This window comes from Callospermophilus lateralis, chromosome 11 (genome assembly GCF_048772815.1).
Source record: "Callospermophilus lateralis isolate mCalLat2 chromosome 11, mCalLat2.hap1, whole genome shotgun sequence".
NCBI lineage: Eukaryota > Metazoa > Chordata > Mammalia > Rodentia > Sciuridae > Callospermophilus > Callospermophilus lateralis.
In genome coordinates this window covers 36,330,774-36,354,576 of record NC_135315.1, presented here as the reverse complement: position 1 = coordinate 36,354,576, position 23,803 = coordinate 36,330,774, and the positions used below count along the sequence as shown (strand labels likewise).

General features: G+C 37.0%; 1 protein-coding gene across 10 annotated transcripts in view; it reads left to right on the top strand.

The window, feature by feature from the left end:
* The window catches only part of Synrg (synergin gamma), a 70,488-nt gene that overhangs the window by 33,163 nt on the left and 13,522 nt on the right, over positions 1–23,803 (top strand). For 9 of the 10 annotated variants that reach the window (XM_076869659.1, XM_076869657.1, XM_076869653.1 and 6 more), the window contains 7 exons: positions 71–133; positions 5,280–6,227; positions 16,371–16,964; positions 18,495–18,658; positions 19,940–19,993; positions 20,505–20,601; positions 22,860–23,008. In XM_076869659.1, the coding sequence (XP_076725774.1) occupies positions 71–133; positions 5,280–6,227; positions 16,371–16,964; positions 18,495–18,658; positions 19,940–19,993; positions 20,505–20,601; positions 22,860–23,008 (2,069 nt within the window). The remainder of the gene's footprint in view (positions 1–70; positions 134–5,279; positions 6,228–16,370; positions 16,965–18,494; positions 18,659–19,939; positions 19,994–20,504; positions 20,602–22,859; positions 23,009–23,803) is intronic. The other variant, XM_076869655.1, reaches the window with a different exon arrangement.

Sequence of the window (23,803 nt, the reverse complement as noted above, 5' to 3'; positions counted from 1 at the left end):
CTGCCTTATTTCCTTGAGATGTGATCTCAAGTTTCCTTTCCATAATTGAGCTACTGTCTTTCTATTATAGAGCCTGGTGATAAGTATAGTGCTTTCAGAGAACTGGAACAGACATCAGAGAGTAAATCTTTAGGTAAGTTTTTGAATCCCTAAAGGAGATATTGTTTCTATGGTTGATGAATAGAATTTTGATGTTTCTTTCAGTAACACTTCTCACTTCTGAACATCATTGTATGTATGTTTTGGGGAAAAAAAAACTGGCTAGGTAAAACAATATGGTGTAGTAGTGATTTTGGGGATAGATATTTAAGCTAGAAATATTTTAATTCAGAAACCTTCAATGACTATCTACCATGTTTAATAAATGTTGTGATAGAGTATGGGTAGGGAATTATCTTGTGGAAGAGGGACATTCCTTTTAATGTTGTGATTTTGAAAATCAAAGGTGGACACAGTGGTGCATACCTGTAATCCCAGCAGCTTAGGAAGCTTAGGCAGGAAAGTCATGAGTCAAAGCCAGCCTCAGCAACTTATCAAAGCCCTAAGCAACTCAACCAGACCCTATCTCTAAATAAAATAAAGGTATTGTCCATCCACAACTAAAAAATATTTTTTTAAAAAAGGGGAAGGTAGGGTAGGGATGTGACTCAGTGATTAAGTACCCCTGGGTTCAATCTCTAAGGGAAAAAAAAGATAAAAAAAATAAATAAAAGAGGCAAATGTGGCTCAGTTATTGGGAATTCTTTTCTAAAATTAAGAGCAAAGCTCAAATCACTGCTCTTTCATCTGAAGACAGTATATTCTCTTTCACTGGAAGTCTGCAAGCCAAGTTGGAAGCCTGTCTCAAAAGGTCAGCTGTGACCACTTTAGTTTATGATTATGTTCGAGAAGACTTGAACTGTTCACAGTGCATGTGGACTGTGCAAAAGTTATCCACCAGTCTTTTACTTTTCAAGGTTTTTTTCTGTTACTTTTTTAGTACCTGGCACGTACGTATGTGTGCACACCCATGTGTGTACATTAATTTCTAAATCATCATCTGGAAAGAAAACATTCTAGAATAGCTTTATTAAAAACAGCTCTGAAGTTAAGTTCAGTGGTGTACCTCTGTAATCCCATTGACTTGGGAGGCTGAGGCAGAAGGATTGCAATTTTGAGGCCTGCCTCAGCAGCTTAGTGAGGCCCTCAGCAACTTAGTAAAACCCTGTCTCATAATAAAAGATAAAAAGGGCTGGGATGTATCTTAGTGGTAAAAATATCCCTGGGTTCAATCCCCAATACCCACCTCCTCCAAAAAAAAAAACTCTGATAAAGCAGTCACTATTACATATTATAAAGTAGATACAAGATATTTTACATTCACAGAGGTATGATATAGTGCATCTTTAACGCAAGAGGATATAATTAGAAGGTATTGAGACTTAATCTACTTTTCTCACAGAGGGCCCAAAGTATTGTATGTCAGCTTTGCTAAAGAAATGTGTCTCTTAGAATTTCTTTTCGTAGTAGCACAGTTCTAAGTATTCACTATTCTTCAAGAACATGAGCTAAAAATCATTTAAAAACAACAACAATAAAAAAAACATTGGGTTCATATAAAGATGACCAGGTGCAGGTAAGCAAGGCTCGGCCTAACTACTGTTTGCTAAATCTGCCATGTTTGAATGGTGAGAGCTCCATGGAAGAAAGGGGAGCATTTCTAGCATCTGAGGCCACAATCAGAACACAGCATCATTTCAACAGAAGCAGTAGCTGAACAGTGCCTAGTGGCTATTTCTATGGATGCTAACATCAGTATTTAATTATTCTGGGCTGGTGATGTAGCTCAGTATTAGAGCACTTGTCTAGCATGCATGAGGCCCTGTGTTCCATCCCCAGCACTGCAAAAAATCAAATATAACAATAAAATTTAGTTGTCCTCTCACTCATAAAGGAAGAAGGGGAGGTCACTTACTGTCCTTTTTTTGTGTTTGACTCAGTCATCACTATTCAAGATTTTCAAGGTTGACTATGAATTTATGAGAAAGATGAGAGAAGAGGTTATATTCATGTGTCTTTACTATCTCTGATAGAAAGGTTTAAAAAAGAGTAAAAAAGAGAATATTGAATGATCATTTGAGAACCACATGTAAAAACTGAAAGCTAATATTTATGGCTAAATCCTGTGATAAACATGATGTATATGTAGAGTTTAGGTAATCTATAGGTCAAATTGTGTCCTCCACAATTTAACTGTGTATGTTATGGAATATATATGCTCTAATGAGGACTTCCTTCTAGAAACAGTACAATATTTACCTTTATATACTAAATGCTCAAAACTTGGGACATCCTTCAACAATTATTTCCACCCTTCCGTTTGGGATGGGAAGATTTTATAGCAGTAAGGTAGATACGGTACATGCTATACTGTTTGAACATCTCTAAAAGGGGAAAGCCAGCCACATGCCTGTAATCCCAGGAACTTGGGAGGCAGAGACAGGAGAACCACAAGTTCAAGGCCAGCCTCAGCAACTTAGTGAGACTCTATCTCAATAGAAAATAAAAAGGACTGGGAATGAAGCCCAGTAGTAAAGTATCCCTGGGTTCAATCCCCAGTACATATAAAAAGTTAAAGCCACTTCTTAGAAGAATATCCAATCCCTTATAGCTCCTAGGTTCCAGAGGTATTTCCTTGTTTTGGTCCAAACATTTAGGGCGTACTAACTATTTCTTCCCCAGTGTCTGTATTAGGTACTAGGAGTACAAAGATGAACCTTAGAGGAACTTTTGACATGTTTCATTTACTCCTAGCAATGCTTTCTTCAGCTCTTGAGCCAAGGCAAGTTTGGATTAAAGACCACTGGTTTAAAACATCTAAGTTCTTTGTGTAATTTGATGTTAATGATCATGATATATACGGTATTCCTTTTCAAGACAAAAGGGAAATACAGCGGTGCCACCAAAATGTAAACAGAACCTTAGTCCTGCTTTTTCAGTCCTTAACAAAGTCCCAAATTGTTGTCATTTTTGTTTGCTTATTATCTTTTTTTATATAGTTATATGGCTTAACTTCAACAAAGTATATTAGTGTCTTGGAATTTATAAAGAATCTTACAGTATTACATTAGAGTTGTGAATTTCTTATGTTAATAAATGACAGTTTTGTATTTCCTTAATTCTACCTGTGCAATTAGAGCCATGAATTGATATAGATGAAGAAAATGTTCTATATATAGAAGGGATACTTCTTATTGAAGTTTTAACAAAATCGTTCTTTTTTGAGATTTTTAGGGCCCAAAAGTGACAAATTAGAGAGGAAAACTTAATTCACAAGTTAACCCAAAAGCTACCTACAAAATAATGTTCAGTATGCCATTTAAAATGCAAAATCCAAATATTGCAATTAATTTATTTGCCAGGAAATTTTCCTTTGAATTTATAAATCCACCCATTTTTATTTTCTTTTAACCTTCACCCGGCTTCCATTTCTGATGGAAAAGTTTACAATTCATCAGTAAGTTTAGTTTGTTGTGGTGATTTCTTTATAAAAATAACCAAGCAAAACTTGTCAATTTCACAAATAATCAGAGCAACACATCAAAAATTTAAGCTGTGAGAAAATTGGTGGTCATTACTTTTTCTTTTATAGAAATAACACAAATATAATCAGTGATATGCTTGTCTAAAATTCTGAGGTGATTTTTGTAAGTTTTATCTGTGTCTCCTATCAATTTGTGAAATTCACTTGAGTTTTATTAATTGTATGTCTTAAAAAAATCACAGAAAATCTGAATGCTGTTCCTGTTTCTAAAATTTTCCTAATATTAAACAGATTTGTGTTGATGAATTTCGCTAGTAAGTTGAATAACATGTTAGAAGGAAAAATCAGCTTCTATTATTTTCATTTGATATATCAAAGTATATATTGTGTTAAGAATATATTTAAAGCCTACATTTTATATGCCAATTTTAAGAATTGGATTTGGTTTTTAAAATATTTTATAGTTCATATGCTTCTGTGTCTCATTTTGGGGGGAAAATAGGATATTTAAAAATTAGGTAAGGAAATTAAAGTTTGTTATTTTAATTTGTAAACCTCCAGAAATGACAGTAAAAATAGTGCTTGGAATTTCTATATTCATATTTAGCTTATCTCTGATTTTCATTACCTGGTGTTTCCTAGTGGATTTTATGGTAGACTTTGAGGTGCTTCTAGAAAACTGAGATCATCTGTATCCTAACATCATACCTGTGAGTGATAACATTAATATAAGAAATAATGAATACAGACCCTATAAAGACTCATGGGCCCATTGTTAAGAATAAGTGTTCATGGGACTGGGGATGTGGCTCAAGCGGTAGCGTGCTCGCCTGGCATGCGTGGGGCCCGGGTTCGATCCTCAGCACCACATACAAACAAAAGATGTTGTATCCGCCGATAACTAAAAAATAAATATTAAAAGTTCTCTCTCTCTCTCTCTCTCTCTCTCTCTCTCTCTCTCTCTCTCTCTCTCTCTCTCTTCTCTCACTCTCTCTTTTAAAAAAATTATAAAAAAAAATAAGTGTTCATAAGTACAGTGAGATGGCTGATTTCAAGAAAGGTCACTGGATCACAGATTTTTTTCTGTGAGATTCAATTTATTTGTTAGAGAGTATGGGGAGGAGCTGCTTTAAAATGTGCCAGACTCTGGCAGATAACTAGCTACCTTTTCAAAAATTTTCACCACAGTTTTCCTCAAATTAATAATGCCTCTTTATACTTGAGCAAGATCACATAGTATCCCCCCGCCCCCCACTTTGGTGCTATGCATTGAACCCAGGACCTTGTGCTTGCTACACAAGGTATACCACTGTTCTACATCCCCAGCTTCTAATGATTCTAAAGATGTCGAGTTGTTCAAAGTGTTGTGTGACCTGAATATTAGATGCAGGATTGCTCTTAATACTTTGTTGATACCTCTGGGGAATTTTTTTTTTTAACCGTGTAACATGTTTTATCTTTAAAGGGCTACTATTTCAATATGCCTCTCTCAGGAACCTCCAGTACCTGTTTCTGTTCTGTTGAATGCTCAACTGGCTGGCCAAAGCAAGAAAAAGTCTCTGAGAACAGTGCCTACTTCCTCATCACTAGGCTTCAGTGTGGAAACAAATACACAGTTTGATAAAGTTCAAACTATGATTAACATCAAACCAGTGGGGGGAACCCTATAAAGTTACACTTGCAGTTTAATATGCTGTGCCCTATGTGGTTTTTCAGTTTAGCATTCTTGTTTATTTGTCGGTGTTTTTTCTTTCAGGAGAGAGCTTTGCAGAATTCAGATCTACAGGAACTGATGATGGTTTCACCGATTTTAAAACAGCAGATAGTATATCACCACTAGAGCCACCCACAAAAGACAAAACTTTTCCAGCACCCTTCCCCTCAGGAACTGTACAACAGAAACAGCAAACACACATGAAAAATCCTCTGAACCTGGCAGACCTAGATATGTTTTCTTCGGTTAATTGCAGCAGCGAGAAGCCCTTGTCTTTTTCAGCTGCATTTAGCACATCAAAACCCGTTTCCACACGACCTCAGCCAGCAGGTTCAGGCACAACGATGACAGCACTGGCATCAACTAAAACTTCTAGTTTGGCTGATGATTTTGGAGAATTCAACCTTTTTGGGGAATATTCTAGTCCAGCATCTATTGGGGAGCAGGATGACTTCGCAGATTTTATGGCTTTCAGTAATAGCTCTATTCCATCTGAGCAAAAGGCAGAAGACAAATACGATGTCCTTAAGGAGGAAGCTAGTCCTGTTCCTCTAACCAGCAACACGGGCTGCACAGTGAAGAGTGCGCAAAACCCACCTGCTTTATCCACCAAGTACGATGTCTTCAAACAGCTTTCTCTAGAAGGAGCTGGACTAGGTGTGGAAGAATTAAAAGATAACACTCCTTCTGGAAAAAGTGATGATGATTTTGCTGACTTCCACTCCAGTAAATTTTCTTCCATGAACTCGGACAAATCCCTGGGAGAGAAAGCAGTGGCTTTCAGACACACCAAAGAAGACTCAGCGTCAGTGAAGTCCTTGGATCTCCCTTCCATTGGTGGCAGCAGCGTCGGCAAGGAGGACTCTGAAGATGCACTCTCTGTTCAGTTTGACATGAAATTGGCTGATGTGGGAGGAGATCTTAAGCATGTCATGTCTGATAGCTCTTTGGATTTACCAACAGTTAGTGGCCAGCATCCTCCTGCTGCAGGTGAGGAATTGGTGAGATTGCTCTGGTGATGGTAATGTAGATCTCAAAAGTGATCTTGTGGGTGTTGATTTACAGAAGAGTGAGGCTCTGGCCCTACATGAATTTCTGATAATTTGCCTCCTTGTTGTCAGTCTCCTGGAAGCAGTGTTAAATTTGATTCTATGGATCCTTGAATATATGGATACTGTGATTACTCTGAAACTAGATTGGATAGCTAAAATATTTTAATTTTGAAATCAAATACTCTCTTGGCATCAGAGGCACATAAAAACCCACTGCTAAATGAACCCTACATTGCCAGAAATTTTATAGATTTTTGCAGTGTCAGCAGTCTTCATTTCTGTGAGCGAAATCAGTGTTTTCCTCTCCTTTTTTCTTCTCTTGGGTATATTTAGAAGCTGCCAATGTAGTATTCTGTTTGATTTACAGAAACTGACTCTTATTAGCCTAAGAAAATTTAAAAAAAAAAATTCTAATGAGTTATACTTCAGTGTGCCACAACCCTTCAAGAGAAGAAGAGGGAAAGAGCTTATTTATGGATGTCTGTGTGGCACTGTCTGGCAAGGAAGAGGGCCTGTGTTAGTGGAATCCAGGTACTGTTTTCAGTGTGAGCTCTATTACTGGAAGTATTACGTTTTAACAAATATGTAGATGCTAGGATCAGGTGACTACTGATTTTCTGATAGAATATTTGAAAACATTATTATGGAACCCTCTTTAAATTCTGTGTGGAATTACGTGTAGCAGTTTATTCTCTAGTCCAACTTCCTATCATAAAAACTAGATTCCCAAGTGTCCTAGTTTTTGTTTTTTTGTTTTTTTTTGATATGTATATAATAAGATAAACCTATTTTGTGGCCTTTAATAATGAGAACATCTCAGTATTACTGTATTCTGGAAAATGTATTCGGCAAATGAAGGGTTTGTTTTTCCTTTAACCTGAGAGAGACACGTTAGACAACTTCCAAGTTTACAGGTTCAGACAGAAATTGTAAAGTACTATAGCTTTTGCATATATCAGATTGCTAAGTCAGAAAACAAAATTGTACCTGTCCTTTGGTTATTGAAATGTTGGAGGTTTTCTTAAGCTGGGTGCTGAATTGGGAGCAAGTTAGCAGAGACCTTATGTCTAGTGTTGCTACTTGCGAAGGTACTTTGCCAGTGCAGTGGGCTGTCTGAAGAGCTCCTTGTGCCCTTGGCTATTTTTCTTTCATTTTTGTTGAGTTTTTGGTACTTTTCTTGCAAGTTTTCTTTTTTCTTTTTTTTTTTTTTTTCTTGCTGCTGTTTGTTTGATAGGGTGATTTTGTTTTTCTCTTTTGTATGAGCTGCTTGAGCCACAGCAGTTGGTTGCAAAGTGCTCTGTTTTCTAAACAACAATATTTGACTCATAACATGTATACTACTAGCCTTTGGACTCTGGAGTTATAATTAGAAGCTATTTTTCTGAAAATGAATCTATATTCTTTCACAGTGCCAAGCTAGATGTCTTTATGAAACGAGTCTAATCTGGGTTTGGGGTGTCTTCTCCTCCCTCTTTTTATTTGGGGAGGGGAGGTTGGGTTTTTGATTGAGCTTCTTCTGATGAACCTGTTAAAATAATCTGTGCTCATGTTCTTTATGTATGTTTGGAACATTCCCAGATTGGAACCTGTCATGTTCAAGCCACCTCTCTTTAGTGTGAGGATACTCTGAAAAGCAGATTGTTTCCTCCCATTGATCTGTAAACCTCCTGTTGGAAAGGTGCAGTATCCCTTTAGAGCGGTTGTTAAAAGGGTTGATGTCTGACCAAGGATGTCTGTACTGTTGTTGAGCAAGTTTGCTACATAAATATATCAGAGAGGGTAAATGGCAGAGCTTTCTTCAATGTGATGTATCAATAGATACTTCTATTCACCACAGTATCTCCTGCTCTCTTAGTGTGAGGGTTAAGGGTATATCCTATTGGAGAAATTAAAAGGGGGCTGATGAAGTGAATAAAACCTAGTAGATTGAACTGTGAACCTTAATTCTATTTAGAAACCCTAACTTAACTCTGAAGGGGATACTGTCTCTTTTTAACTCCTGCTATAATTCTTTGTATGGAAGGTAGATAATACTAATAACATTGCCTGATTTCTCTGCATATTATTACATTTAACCCTTTGAGCCCTTGCTGCATATAATTTCAACTAGGCTGCTTCTTTCCCCCACTAAATTTAATCTCTCTGGCACTGAAGCATCTTGATGTTCAGTCATTAAGATCATTGGGTTTTGTTGGCAGCAAGAGCTTACTCTTATTTGTGACATCCTCAAAGGGTTAGTAAGACTTCTGTAGCTACCTACCTGTAAAGTAGCTCTTCTTTAACATTGAAAATCTTTGTATTTTAATCAGCGCCTTAATTTTTTTTGGCCGCTTTTCTAATGTCTTTTTTTCAATTTAGACATTTTTCTGTGTGAATGTGCCTTCTTGAACTTGCTTTAGTATATTCCTCTGCAAATACTGATCTGCATGCTTATTCTGATGACTTCTTTTCCAGCTCTTCTGTACCACTATCTTTTGTGATCTGTAAGTCCTGTGTTAATAAATAATTCTTTGGCATATTTTGAAAGTGTGGGGATGTGTGTAATTTGTATTTTTTCAGGGTTAGACCAAAGAAATACCTGGCTGGTATCAAGTTTAAAGCAGCAGTATCCCTTGAGATTAGACCATTTTTTCCCTTTTGTTTTGTTTCCTCAAACATCTGTTTCCTAAAAGAATACTGGTACATTTTAGCCTTTGCCCCTTATAAATATCATTGATGTATGTTCTTAATCTGGCATTGGGTTTAAATATAACTATAGGGCTAGGGATGTAGTTCAGTGGTAGAGCACTTGCTTAGGCCCTGGGTTTGATTCCCAGCATTGGGGACCAGCCATATAGATGATATATATATATATATATATATATATATATATATATATATATATATATATATATATATATATTATAAATATTGTATATTTATTTAATTGTTTTACATGTTGTTTCATGTATATATCATACACACACATACACACACACACACACACATATATATTAAAACTTGTTTTAAAAAGTTTAAACCTTACACCATATGATAGGGAAAGAGAAATTTTCCTTTACTAGATGAAACTGGAGTATATTCTAGCAGAGCACCTGTCTACTAGGAGTTACATTGTGAGACAAAGGGGAGGTGAGAAAGAGAATGTAAGAATTAAGTGTTGGGAAAAAAGACACTGAAAAACTAGTTATTTATAAGCTTAAATTAACTTTTTTTCTTCTTGTGATGGAGATCTATTGCAGGGCCTCGCACATGCTAGACAAACACTCTACCACTAAGCTGCATCCTCAGCCCAACATAAGCTTGATTTAAAATCATCAAAAGGTATTGAGATGGACTGAGTACCGCAAATCTAAACAGGATTTCAGTTGCCAATCTATGTACTAGAAATATTCATGGTTGATGCAAGGAAGCCCCCAGGACTGAGTTTGATTCTCAAGTGAAACTGGGTACTTCACCCTCTAATGACAGGGCATTACCTTTCTTTCCAATTTCAAAATATAGTGTGAAGTGAGACTCTGTCTTTTTTCACTCAGAGTACATCAAACAGATTTTTAAAACAACTTTAGGGAAGGGGCTGGAGATATAGCTCAGTTGGTAGAGTGCTTGCCTTACATGTACAAGGCACCATCAAATCCTCAGCACCACCAAAAAAAAAAGAAAAAAAAATTAAGGGATATATCAGACAAAGTAATCTTTACGCTTTTTTCATTTTTAAGATAATCATTTCTTGAAAGGCAAATGAAAGTTAGCAATGAATAGGATAAACAAAAGTATTTTCAGCATTTTAGGGTATAATAATAGTGATAAACCTTGGGAATAGTATTATTTTTCATGTCAGACACCCAAACCAAATAAAAACTTGGTCAAAAGAGTTATTTCAGTGGTTTAAACTCTTTATTCATGTGTTTTGAGGTTTTTAGTTCTTTGTTCTTTTTTAGAATTTGAGGAAAAAAGGAAATGAAACCATTGAAGATGAGGATTCTGAGTTGGATTTCTGAGAGATCATTGTCGTATCTGAAATATACCACTTGAGAAAGACAAAAGTTGCTTGTTAGGCTTTAAATTAACCCTAAGAAAAGCTAGGCCTGCATTGAAAATAGTGTTTCCAAGAGCAAGTTGAATAATACTTGGTTTCAAAAAACCTTGTATAAATGGATTATGTTTTAATTATTAAATGAGCTGCTAAAAATTTGAAAGAAAATGATCTCTTTTTAAGTTGTCAATGGACCTTTATTTTATTTATTGATACATGGTGCTGAGAATCGAACCCAGTGCCTCGCACATGCTAGGCAAGTGCTCTGCCACTGAGCCACAACCCCCGTCCAGAAAATGACCTTAAGTGTAGCCTTCATCTATTGACAATACCAGCTGCCCTGTAGGAGTTTCCCATGCCATGTATCTGCTTCAGGGTGGCTTTGAGGAATTCCTTTGTCAGTGGAATTCTCCAGTTTTAGGGTGGGTCATTTGGGACTGCTTCGTTTTAACTTCTTTCAGAGCAGAAGTAACTGACTGTAACTTTGAAGCATACATTCACACATTTAACAGTTAATTTTTCCTAAGTAGAATATTACTTTTTAGGGAGGCAGTTTTAATAATGTACTACAATGATGTAAAAATTTGGGGCAATTATATCACTAAATTGTGGAGGCTGGCCTTAAACTTGCAATCCTCCTGCTTTAGCCTCCCTATATATTTCTGTGCTGCAGTTACTTTATTGTTCACGTTAAAATCCCTGATTTTTAGACATAGCAATGAACAGGAAGGAAACACAATATCAAAGAAATGTGTTAAATCCTAAAATAATTCAAAGAACGAAATTATTTTAATCTTGTTATGTATTTATTTGTTTTACTTGATCCAGTCTCACTATGTTGCCCAGGCTGGTCTTGAACTCCTAGGCTCAAATAGTCCTCAGTCTCCCAAGTAGATGGTACTACGGGTGTGCACCACTGCACCTGGAGATATTTATTTAGTCACTGCCATGCTGACGATTGAACCCAGTGCCTTGTGTGTGCTGGGCATGTGCTATACCACTGAGCTACACTCCAAGTCTGAATTATTTTGTTTTTTTAAAAGAGTTGCTTTTGCTGGGTGCAGTGGCACACATCTCTAATCCTAGAAGCTTGGGAGGCTGAGGCAGGAGGATCGCAAATTCAAAGCCAGCCTCAGCAACGGTGCTAAGCAACTCAGTGAGACCCTGCCTCTAAATAAAATACAAAATAGGGCTAGGGATGTGGCTCAGTGGTCGAGCATCCCTGAGTTCAATCCCCGGTAACCCCTCTACCCAAAAAAATAGTTGCTTTTAGCTCCTTCCATATTTTTGCACTGAGTACTTTTTATAAGTTGTTTTGTAAAGTGTTGGCTCAATAACTCTTGAGAGCATAAGAGGCTTGTATACACAGAAGGATCTCCTAAGTGTTGCCCTCTCGCTTGCATGGCCCCCAAACTCAATTCCAGTTGCCATCTTCTGTGTTATTTTTTAGTACTGGTGACTGGACACAGGGTCACTCTACCACTGACCTACATCAGCTCTTATTTTTAATTTTGATACAGGGTATCACTAAATTGCAGAGACTGGCCTTAAACTTGCAATCCTCCTGCCTCAACCTCCCTATAAACCCCTGTGAGGTTATAGGTGTGTGCTACCACACTCAGCTTCATTTGGTATCATATTGATAAGATTTTTATTGATGACCACTGTGTATCTTGATAGTATTCCTTGGCCTTTTAACCTCCTCTGACTTAAAATATCTACAAGACTGCCATTTTTCTTCTCTTTTCTTTTCTTTCTTTTTTTAAAACATCTTATTTTACCTTCATTTACTTCTCTTTATTTTATTTTTATGTAGTGCTGAGGATGGAACCCAGTGCCTCATGCATGCTAGGCGAGTACTCTACCACTGAGCCACAACCCCAGCCCCGCCATTTTTCTTTACTGAACTTAAAACACTGATGTAAAAACCTAAAGGTGCTTATAGACGGTGTGGATATAATTTAAACCATAGTGTTAGGGAAGTCAGCACCAAGAAAGAATTGGAGGTTTTCACGCAGATTAGACAATACTGGAAGGCAGTTATATAGCAGCGTTTGATAGCTTGTCATGCTTGTACTATGATTTTTTTTGTTCCCAGTTTTCTTCTGCGACACCTGTCTGGGTGTTTTCCAGAGCAAGTGGAATAATACTTGGTTTCAGAAAACCCTGTATAAATGCATTATGTTTTAATTATTACATGTTATGCTAAAAATTTGAAAGAAAATGATCTTAAGTGTATAAATCTGGGTGTTGCAGAAGAGACTTAACAGGACACACTGAGACCAAGTTTTATAATTATGCAGAATATTTTCTAGGGTAGAATAGAGCCTGGAGTAAAGAGAAACTGAAATATATAAATATTTCATAATTTGCATTTGGTGAAATCTGAATTAAATCAGTATGGGAAGTTAAAAGATGTTTCTTCCTTAGTCCAATGAACATTGTTATTGCTATAAAAAAAAATCCCTTCAAAAATAGTGGAATTTGAGCATGTGCTGTCTTTCTTCTTTCTCTAAATTCCTTCCTCAAAAGCTAGTAACTCTTAATCCCCCAGGCCTGTGTTCACAACTTTAGAAAATGTCCATAGGACTGGATATGGCCTTCTGTGTCCTATAGTGCCAGCTCACGTTCCTGGAAATACCTTGTTTTCATGTACAACCTCCATTCAAAAAGGATTTGAATAGAGGTTACAGAAGAGACTGATAGGGTTACTTGCCAGAATGCACAAGAAATCTATGTCTTGATTTGAGATCCATGATGGAAAGCAGATTGTATAGTTTATTCCTTTACCCTTTGTAAGAGGACTTTCCTGGCTGCAAACAAATAGTTGTATTAAAGCACACAATTTGGTGTATTATCTGTGTGCAATTGCGGCTCAACCTAGTACAGCCTGGCAGTTCTCCTCCAGGAGAATTGGAAATATAGTAGTGATTCTCTGTTCATTTTGTGGCATTCATTCTCCATTTTCTTTTCTCCTTTTTCTCTTGACAATTTTCAGAATTCAGCTATCAAATTGAAAACCCATCTATAGTAATTTCAGTGATTACAAAATAAAGTGTGGGTTGTTCCACATCATTTTTCCAGACAAGGTTTCTAGCACTTATAGTGTAAGCTTTACATAATCTCTAATATTTTTAAAGCCATTATACAATAATAATGTATAGCAGGACTGCTTAGAAACTGTAGAACTAATAACACAGGAAATGAGGAATTTTTTTTTTCTTTTATCTACCTTCAATGAACTGATGTATCACATTTTTCTTAGAAAATGGTTTATAAGTTTCATTATGCCAGGAAATACTACCATATTGTTGATAAATGCTAAAGGTTAAAGATAAGTGTTATGTCAATGTTCTGTCCTATATCGCTTATATAATGTTCAGTTTAGTACTTATTTGTTCAAAGTATTTGCACCTTAGTGAATTACTTTTTGACCCCATTGTAGCCAGTATATTTAAGCAAAAGTAAATTTAAAACTCAACTTTGAGGCTTGACTTTAGTGAATCTTTTATATTTCCTTTTCAGTCTTTCATTTGGTTTTTTAGTCTCTTCTTTTTTGGTGCTAGGCATCAAACCCAGGCCCTCACAAATGCTGGGTAAGCACTCTACCACTGAGCCTATACCTCTTGCCCTTATTTGCTTACTTTTGTGAGTTGCCCCAGAAGGCAAAATGTTATATGCATGTCACTTTTTAAAAAATAAGATTTATTAAAGACCTATATAGTTATAAAAATACTTAAAAGTTCTTCAGCTAAGGTAGTCCCTGTTGCTTATAAAGCCTTTAATCTGATGAGTCATTTCTTTCTTTCTTTTTTTTTTTTTTTAGTCATTTCTAATTAAAAAAAGAAAAAGAAAAATCTTCTTGTCACATAATTACACAAAATGATCTTTTTATTACCATAGCAACTGTTGCAGTGTTTGAACTGGAGCCTTGTTCGTTAAATTTACCTTTGGTCTCTAGAAAAATTGCTTCCCGTTAATAGATGAGATTCTAAAAGCTGTTCCTCATATAGTTCCCCCCAAAGAACTTTCTGGTAGGCTCTAATAATAATGACAATAACAATAACAATTTAAAAATCTGTACTATGAAACATTCTGCTAAATCCCTTGAAGACTAGACAGGTTTAATTGTATCTGCCTCCTGATTGAATTTCACCTCATTTGAGTCTGGGTACTTTCTGACTTCTTTAAATAGTGAGAGAAAATCACTATAGCAAGAGACTAGGAAAGCATTTTGTCTAAAGGCTCGTTTCATTCATTATAAACTATACATTTTTTTTGCCTGAATATTTTTTCCTTCTGTTTAATAAGTCATATTTGAAGGGTACCATTTGCATTACACAATTTAAAAGTACCTATTTTTTTTTTATCACTGGTTGATGTTTTTTAGTAATTATTTTTTTAAGTTGTTGATGGTCCTTTATTTTTATTTATTTGTCTGCAGTGCTGAGAATCGAACCTAGTGCCTCACACATGCTATGTGAGTGCTCTACCACTGAGCCACAGTCCCAGCTCAGTGGTTGACTTTTTCTAGCACTTTTATTATTAATTTTGTACTTTTTCCTTAAAAGAGCTGTTGGAGAGTTTGGGAAATGTTAGGAGCCCTTCACCTTGTAAAATAGATTTGTTGTAAAAGAAATGACCCAGTGTTTTGACTTAATTGTGAAAATCTGGGTCACAAAACTTTCGAACATTTTCCTTGAAAATCACATACGTGGTTTTCAGAGGGGCATTTAGCTTGCCTTGGACCCGTGTCTAAAATGAAAACCAACACTGCTTAGCCTGACAGATTGGACAGCACAGCTGTGAAAGTGGCTTTTCCACACCAGCCATGTTCAGCCTCAGCTGATTGTGCTTTTTGAAACAGCAAGAAATTTTCCCTAACATGACAAATTGACTTTTAATTTTTAGTTTGAAATAATTTCATCTTAGGCCATAAACTAGTAACTAAATGCCAAATTGAGTGGTGGCAGCTATGCTGAACAACCACTAGCTGTTATGTATTACTCGCCAGGCCCTGCACTGGCCTTCCACATACATTATCACAATTGGTCATCCTGGACACAGTCCGTCCAAGTACATGGTTTTCTCCTAATTTGAAAGATCAGCAAACCAAGATTCAGAAATGTGAAGTGATTTGCTTAGTGACCAAGTAAGTAGGTGACAGAGTTGAACTCAGGTCTCTCTAAATTAAAAAAATCCTACATTCTTTCTGTTACTTATGCTCCTCTTAAATTATTTAAACACATATTAAGAATGTTTCATATAATAAGTCTTATGCCCCATCATTTTTTTTCTTTTTTTTTCCAATGGTTGGAGGGGTGGGGGGAGTAGATACATAACTAAAGCTGACATGAGAGCCCAATAGAACCCAGATCTTTGATTTCATTTTCTAAGGGCCAAAGTAGATTAGATTGATTTTTCTTTCCTCATAATCTACCACAGCAATATGACGTCCACATTGACCAAAATAACAATTAGGTAAGTAATTGCTTAATTTAAATCTCATATTTGGCCTTACCTGAGACAGAAATTCCTAACTTATTAAAGTGAGGTGATACTACTTTCACTTTCGTTTTGAGAAACTGTTAACTTTTAACCAGTTTGCCATGTACATTTTATATGACCATGTCTTTGGGGAATATTTTCCAACAAAATCCAGAGGAAGACATATTTTAAGCAGGGAATATGTTATACATTTTAAAGTTTATAAGGAAATAGACAATGTATTAAATTACTTTAATCTTATATTCAACAGTATGTACCCTAATAGATGAACCTCTCATCATTTTTAGTAACTTTTATAACGAGACAAAATGATCCCTTTAAACTAAATGTAAATACCAACTCAAAACTATTGCAGGTTTTTTTAAAGATCAGATCAGATATTACAGCCCAACTCCTTTAGTAGAAGCTCTAAATTTATTTATTCTTCAACATAGTAGAAAACTAGTCAAATGTGCTAAGCATTTTCCTTCTGCAGAGTTCAGGGCATTTTGCCCAAATTGTGAGTTTGCCTCTAATTGTGGGGTCTTATTTCCCTTTCAGATATAGAGGACTTAAAATATGCTGCTTTTGGGAGCTACAGTAGCACTTTTACAATGAGCACCCTTACAAGCTATGACTGGTCAGACAGGGATGATGCATCTCAGGGCAGAAAACTCTCTCCATTTGTCCTCTCAGCAGGAAGTGGACCCTCCTCAGCTGCCTCAATTCTTCAAAAGAAAGAGACATCATTTGGCAGTACTGAAAACATCACCATGACCTCTCTCTCCAAAGTAACGACTTTTGCAAGTGAAGATGCTCTTCCAGAAACTACCTTCCCAGCTTTTGCCAGTTTTAAAGACATGATTCCCCAGACCAGTGAGCAAAAGGAATACGAAAGTGGGGACTATAAGAATTTTATAAGACAAGACCTATCTATAGCTGAACAGAGCCAAGAGGCCACATGCTCAAGCCCAGCTTCCAGTGGCGCCTCTCATGAAACCCCCAAAGAATGTTCAGATGACTTTGGAGAGTTTCAAAGTGAAAAGCCCAAAATCAGCAAATTTGACTTTCTACTAGCCAATTCGCAAAGCAAAATGAAATCCAGTGAAGAAATGATCAAAAGTGAGCTGGCCACCTTTGACCTTTCTGTTCAAGGTAAGTAACTTCAAGGTAGATTTTATTATTGTGGGTTTATTCCACTGAGATGTTTAGATAACCTTTCTTAGAAATAGTGTTCTACCAGATGTGGTCCAGCACACCTATAATCCTTCCTGAGGCAGGAAGATCCCAAGTTCAAGATCAGACTTAGCAACTAGTAAGGCCCTTAATCAACCTAATGAGACCCTGTCTAAAAACAAAAAATAAAGAAAGGGCTGGGGATGTAGCTTAGTGGTTAAGTACCCCTGGGTTCAATCCCCCATATCAAAAAATAATTTTAAAAAAAGAGAAAAGAAAAAGAAAGTTTTGGGTTTAGCAAGAAATACATTTTTCAACTTTTGAAATCAGGTCAATTATAGATAGCTCTAATAAAGTTTTCCCTGAAACTGAATTGACATTATTGTTAGAATATTTTAACCGCTTTTGTATGAAACACAAGTATCTGTTGTTTGTTAATGAAGTGGTATGCTGGGTTTTTTTTCTTTAATTAAAAAAAAAAAATATATATATATATATGTGTGTGTGTGTGTGTGTGTGTATATATATATATATATATATATATATATATATATATACATACATATATATATTTTTTTGTTGTTGTTTTGTTTTAAGTTGTTGATAGACTTTTATTATATACGGTGCTGAGAATCAAACCCAGTACCTCACAGACGCCAGGCGAGCTCTCTACCACTGAGCCACAGTCTCAGCCCCTGAAGTGGTATGCTGTTTAAAATAGCTAGAGAAATGGATTTGCTTCACTCGTGGACAGGTTAGCTTTGCTCTTGTTCCCTGGCTACAGTGTCTTTTAACCCAGAAGCTTCAATATGGTGGCTGTGGATCTGCCTTTAATTTGCAGATCTGTTTTGGTTAATCCATAAAGTAGGAAGCAATTGCCAGTATTTAAAAATTATGAGATTTCACAATCTCTATTTCTAGCTTTTCTTGAAAAGTCATATTATCTGGCAAAACTAGGCCTGCATTCCCATGTCTTGACAATCAGCTGTAGGTGATTAGCATTACCCCACATAGGTAATTCTCCCAATTTGTGATTGTCCCCCCACTTTCTGCCTCATACTGTTTGCCTGTTTCAGATGACATTCAAATTTACCTCTTCTGCTTTAATCCCATCCTAATGAGATTTTTGACTTCAGTTGGATTGAGAGAGCATGTAGGAGCTCAGGTACAAATCCATGACCAGTAAGTGGAAAAGCAGCACAGCTCATGTGCACTGATATTTAGAAATGCACTTCGGTCCTCTAGACTCTGATGATTCTGCACTTAGAGTTATAGAAGAGCTACAATAGATCAGAGTAACGAAGAAAACCAGTGCAGGGAAACCAAGCAAGAAAAAACAGTAAAAGGGATCCAACAAGTAGCTTTCTAGAAAGAATTAATGAGATTGTTTTTTCTAAATGCCTCATAACATAACCATCTGAAAAGGAGAGTCTTGTTAACAGGCAGGAGCCTCTGCTTGAGCTAAACTGAGTAATCAAAAGGTCCAACTGTACCATCCACTTCTCCCAGGATCACACAAGAGGAGCTTGAGCCTTGGTGATAAAGAAATAAGCCGGTCCTCTCCTTCTCCAGCCCTGGAGCAACCTTTCAGAGACCGTTCCAATACTCTGAGTGAGAAGCCTGCTCTGCCTGTCATTCGTGATAAGTACAAAGATCTGACCGGAGAGGTGGAGGTGAGTGGGGTAGTTTCTGCAGAGGAACAAATAAAAGAGTAGCTGAGCCCTAAGAACTCCAGGAAAAGAGTCCTTTCAGCTTTCACCTAGGAATATGAGGGGGGGAGAAAGACACAAGGCACCACACATAAAATACATAATTAAAGTGAGACACTGGAACATGGCCCTGCCTGGGTGAAATACCTCCTAGATGTGGCATCCACTGGAAATAGTCAGAGACCCTAAAACTGAAATTATTTGGGGGACTTTACAAGGAGGGAAATTCTTGGGACTTAAATTTTGAGTTCATAGTTATATATCATCCTACTGAATTTTAAAATGTCAAAATAGAGGAGAGAAGGGAAATATTCTGAGTCTTCTGTTTACTGCTTCTTAGTCTCATGCTGTCTTCCTCCTGTGACCAACACATTTAACTCTCTCTGCTCCACGTACACACACACACACACACACACACACACTCTCTCACAGCACTGTGACTGAAGTGGAAGTCAGTGATTTGACATGAACTCTCACACTAGAAACCTCCAAGGTGAGTACCTTTGAAAAAGGCCTACACTGTTACTAAAACAAATGAGGCAGCATTTGTAGAGGGAAGCTGCTATTAAACATTTGCCTCAGATCCACAAGTCATGTGCTCGGAAGTTACATTTATTAATAATTTAAAATAATTATTGTTGGATGCAGTGGCACATGTCTGTAATACCAGCAACTGGGGAGGCTGAGGCAGAAGGTTGACATATTCAAGGCCAGCCTCAGAAATTTGCTTCAGGGCCTGGGGTTGTGGCTCAGTGGTGGAGCACTTGCCTAGCACACGTGAGGCACTGGGTTCGATCCTCAGCACCACATAAAAATAAATAAATAAAAACAAAGATATTGTGTACAACTAAAAGAAATAAATATTTTTTAAATATTTATTTTTTAGCTTTAGGTTGACACAATATCTTTATTTTTATGTGGTACTGAGAATCGAACCCAGTACCTCACGCATGCCAGGTGAGCGCACTATACTTGAGCCATATCCCCAGCCCCAAAATAAATATTTTTTAAAAGTTAAAAATAAATAAATAAAAAGGGCTGAGAACATAGCTCAGGGGTAGAACACTCTGGTTCAATCACCAGGACTAGAATAAAAAAAACAAATACACACACACATGGGTAAACTGCTTTTACAAAAATGATTTTTATAAAAAGTCTTAAAAGCTCCTTTTTTTTGACAGAAGTTATTAATTACAGGATCCTAGGCTTGTCTTATAACCTAGTTCTTTCTACAAAAATTCACAGGAAAATGAGAGATACGCGTATGAATGGCAGAGATGCCTAGGGAGTGCCCTGGATGTGAGTATGTCACCTTTGTGTTCAAACAAACATAAGTGTTCTTTTGTATCATTTTGCCTTCTTCTTGGTTCCTTTGAACCAACAGAGGAAAACTTGAGGGGAGCCTTACTCCCATGGCCCTTAGAATGTGAAAGTCATAGGTCATAAGTAAGACTTCCTTCATGTTCATATGGCAAAAATTATTTAAAATGCTGGCTCACCTGTCAGCTGTCTCTTTGACTGTCACTATGTTTGAGAAATAACAAAGTGATATCATTACCTCTGCCTAAATCAAAATAATATTTAAACTAAAGAACCTCAATCTTTTCTCTGCCAATGTAACGGAGGATGGTTTCTTTAAACTTAAATTTCTTTAAACTTTAAACTTAAATTCTCAGATGTGTTTCAGTCTATACATATACCAGTCAGTCATGGTTTTTCACACTTCCTGGTTGGATTTTCTACTAATAATAAATTGATTTGCAGTGACCTTTTTTTGTTACATAATGTAATGTGATTTCATTTCTTGTAGGTCATTAAGAAGGCAAATGACACCTTAAATGGAATTAGTAGTAGTGCTGTTTGCACAGAAGTTATTCAGTCAGCTCAAGGCATGGAATATTTATTAGGTATCTTCGTTTTGTATTTTACTTATTTGAAATCATGACAATGCATTATTATCGGTTTTCGCTTATGTTAAGTATTTTGAAGCTGGATCTCTCAAGCCATATACAACTTCACTAAGTGGCATCTGCATTTGTATGTAAAACACTTAATTCATAGGCAGTAACTTTGTCTCTAGGGCCAAGTTTTAAGTCTTTGTTTTATATATATAATAACAATATAAATTATACCTATTTAACTAGTTTATCCAAGAGTTTGTATTAATGAGGCATTAAAATGAAATTATTAGCCAGGCGCATTGGTGCATGCCTATAATCCCAGGAACTTGAGAGGCTAAGGCAGGAGGATCACAAGTTCAAGGCTCCAGCTGGGCAACTTAGTGAGAATCTGTCTCAATTTAAAACTGGGGGAGTAGCTCAAGGGTAAGGCACCCCCTGGTTCAATCTCCCATATTGAAAAAATATATTTCTTATCAGTTCCTTACCATACTCAGTAGGTTCTTCCTCCCTACCCCTTAATGGCATAAACAGATTTCCTTAACTTCCTGGTCATTTTCAACTTTTAAACGTTCCAACTCAACTTGAAACCTCAGTCTCTGTCCAGTTCAGTGTTCCTCCCCTCCCCAAGTTCATACCTGATCTGTGGCCAGGGCCACATGTACTAGTCTAATAATCATTTTCAAATCTTCACTTAAATGTCACCTTCTCACTGAGGTTTCTCTGTATTCTTTCTCAAAATGGTATCTCTTCTCCTGCCTCTAGCACTCCTATCCTTGTGCCCCGTCTCTGTTTGGTTTTCTCCTTAGCCTTATCCATATTTTCCCCCTGTGTTGCTGAGCATCGAACCTAATCCTGTCACCTTTAATATCTTATATATTTTATATCCTTGTTTTACTGTCTGTCTCCCTTTGCTAGGATGAACCTCCGTGAAGGCAGGGATTTGGGTATGTTTTGTTCACTGCTGTGCCCCCAACATCTCATCTAGTACCTGACACATGGAAGTCACTCAAAGGACTTGCTGGACAAGTAGATAGTGAAGGGCTGGAGTCTCTGCCAGACTCTTGACACCTCGCTCTAGTTCCCCTTTTCCTACTCAGATAGGCATAATTCTACAGTATTAGCAGATATCCACCAGGAAACGGGGTACCTGTCTTTCCCTCTAGTAGTGGAATATTCTCTTAAAAGCCCACTCACTTTTTAGAGTAGACATAATTTCTCCCTTTCCCTTGGGGAAAGAAGAGGAAAAGCCATAGTGTTGTACACAAGGCTGTTGCCCCCGCCCCCCCACCCCGGATTCTCCAGCATTCACTTAGAGGCTGGGATAATCTATCTAGTGACTGTCACATTGTAGGAGTCCAGGTATGCCTGGTAGCTGTCTTTAGAATGTGGAGGTATTTGGCACCTCTCATCCTTACTTGAAGATTTCAGCCCAAAGCAGGGTTAGAAGGAAAAGAACCATTCTGCATCCTATTAAATGTATAAAAGATACATGAAGGGCTGGGGTTGTGGTTCAGTGGTAAAGTGCCATGCCTGAGGCACTGGGTTCGATCCTCAGAACCACATAAAAATAAAATAAGATATTGTGTCTACCTATAACTAAAATATATATATATATATATATATATATATATATATATATATATATATATATATATATAAAAGATACATGAAGCCAGTGAGTTTGTAAATCCGTGAGGATTCAGAGGGGTGAGATATTTCTTTAATTACTCTATGATGATATTAACATTTAGATTCTTTTAAACTTTTATTATTCCTATTTTCAGTCAATTTAATGGAATTTCCTAGATTCAAACAGAAACTCATAAACCTGGAAGGGGAAAATAAAGCTAATAACTTGCCTAATGCATGTTGTTCTCCAGGCACTATTCTAGGCTCTATTTTAGAACATTAACTCATTTCATCCTTTCAACCATCCTTGGAGGAGATATCATTATTATCCCAATTTTATAGATGAGGAAACTGAGGCAGAAAGCAATTTATATGACTTGCTCAAGGTTACATGCCTAATAAAGGACAGAATAAGGATGAACCCAAGCAGTGTCACCTTAGAGTGTCTATTTTTACCAGTAAACTGTCCTGCAGCACTGAGAGGTGGATTGGTCCCTAAGAATAGTAGGCTCCCCTCTGTCTAGATACATTTCTTAATTCCAGCCAGTGTGCCAGCAAACAGCAGGGCTGCCCTATCTTGCTCATGTCTTTTTCTGCACTTGCAACTCTTGACTCTCTCCTCTCTTGCCGGTCAGGTGTTGTTGAAGTGTACAGAGTAACCAAGCGAGTGGAGCTGGGAATAAAAGCCACTGCAGTGTGCAGTGAGAAACTGCAGCAGTTGCTGAAGGACATTGATAAAGTATGGAATAACCTCATGGGCTTCATGTCCCTCGCCACACTCACAGTAAGCCTGGTGAACAATTCAGTAATTGCTTTTCTTTCCAGAAACCTACGTTGCACAGCAGCAAATATATTCCTATGCTGGCACTTACAGGAGGATGAAGGTGCCCACTGGATCCCATCAGGTTAAAGGAGGAAAGAATTTGTGATAAAACGAGAGTAAAGGATATCTAGTTAGTAGAGAAATGCAAATCAAAACTACTCTAAGATTTCATCTCACTCCAGTCAGAATGGCAGTTATCAAGATTACAAGCAACAGGGCCAGGGCTGTGGCTCAGTGGTAGAGTGCTTGCCTAGCATGCGTGAGGGACTGGGTTCGATTCCTGGCACCGAATAAAAATAAAAAAACAAAATAAAGGTATTGTGTCCATATACAACTAAAAAAAAAAAAAGAATACAAGCAACAGTAAGTGTTGGTGAGGATGTGGGGAAAAGATACACTCATACATTGCTGGTGGCACAGCAAAATGGTGTAACTACTCTGGAAAGCAGTATGGAAATTACTTAGAAAACTTGGAATAGAACCATAATTTGACCCAGCTATCTCACTCCTTGGTTTATACCAAAGGACTTAAAATCAGCATACTATAGTGATGTAGTCACACCAATGTTCATTGCAGCTCAATTCACAATAGCTAAACAGTGGAACCAACCTAGATACCCTTCAATAGATGAATGGATAAAGAAGCTGTGGTATATATACACAATGGAATATTACTCAGCATTAAAAATGAATAAAATTATGGCATTTGTAGGTAAATGGGTGGAGTTTGAAAATATTGTGCTAAGCAAAGTAAGC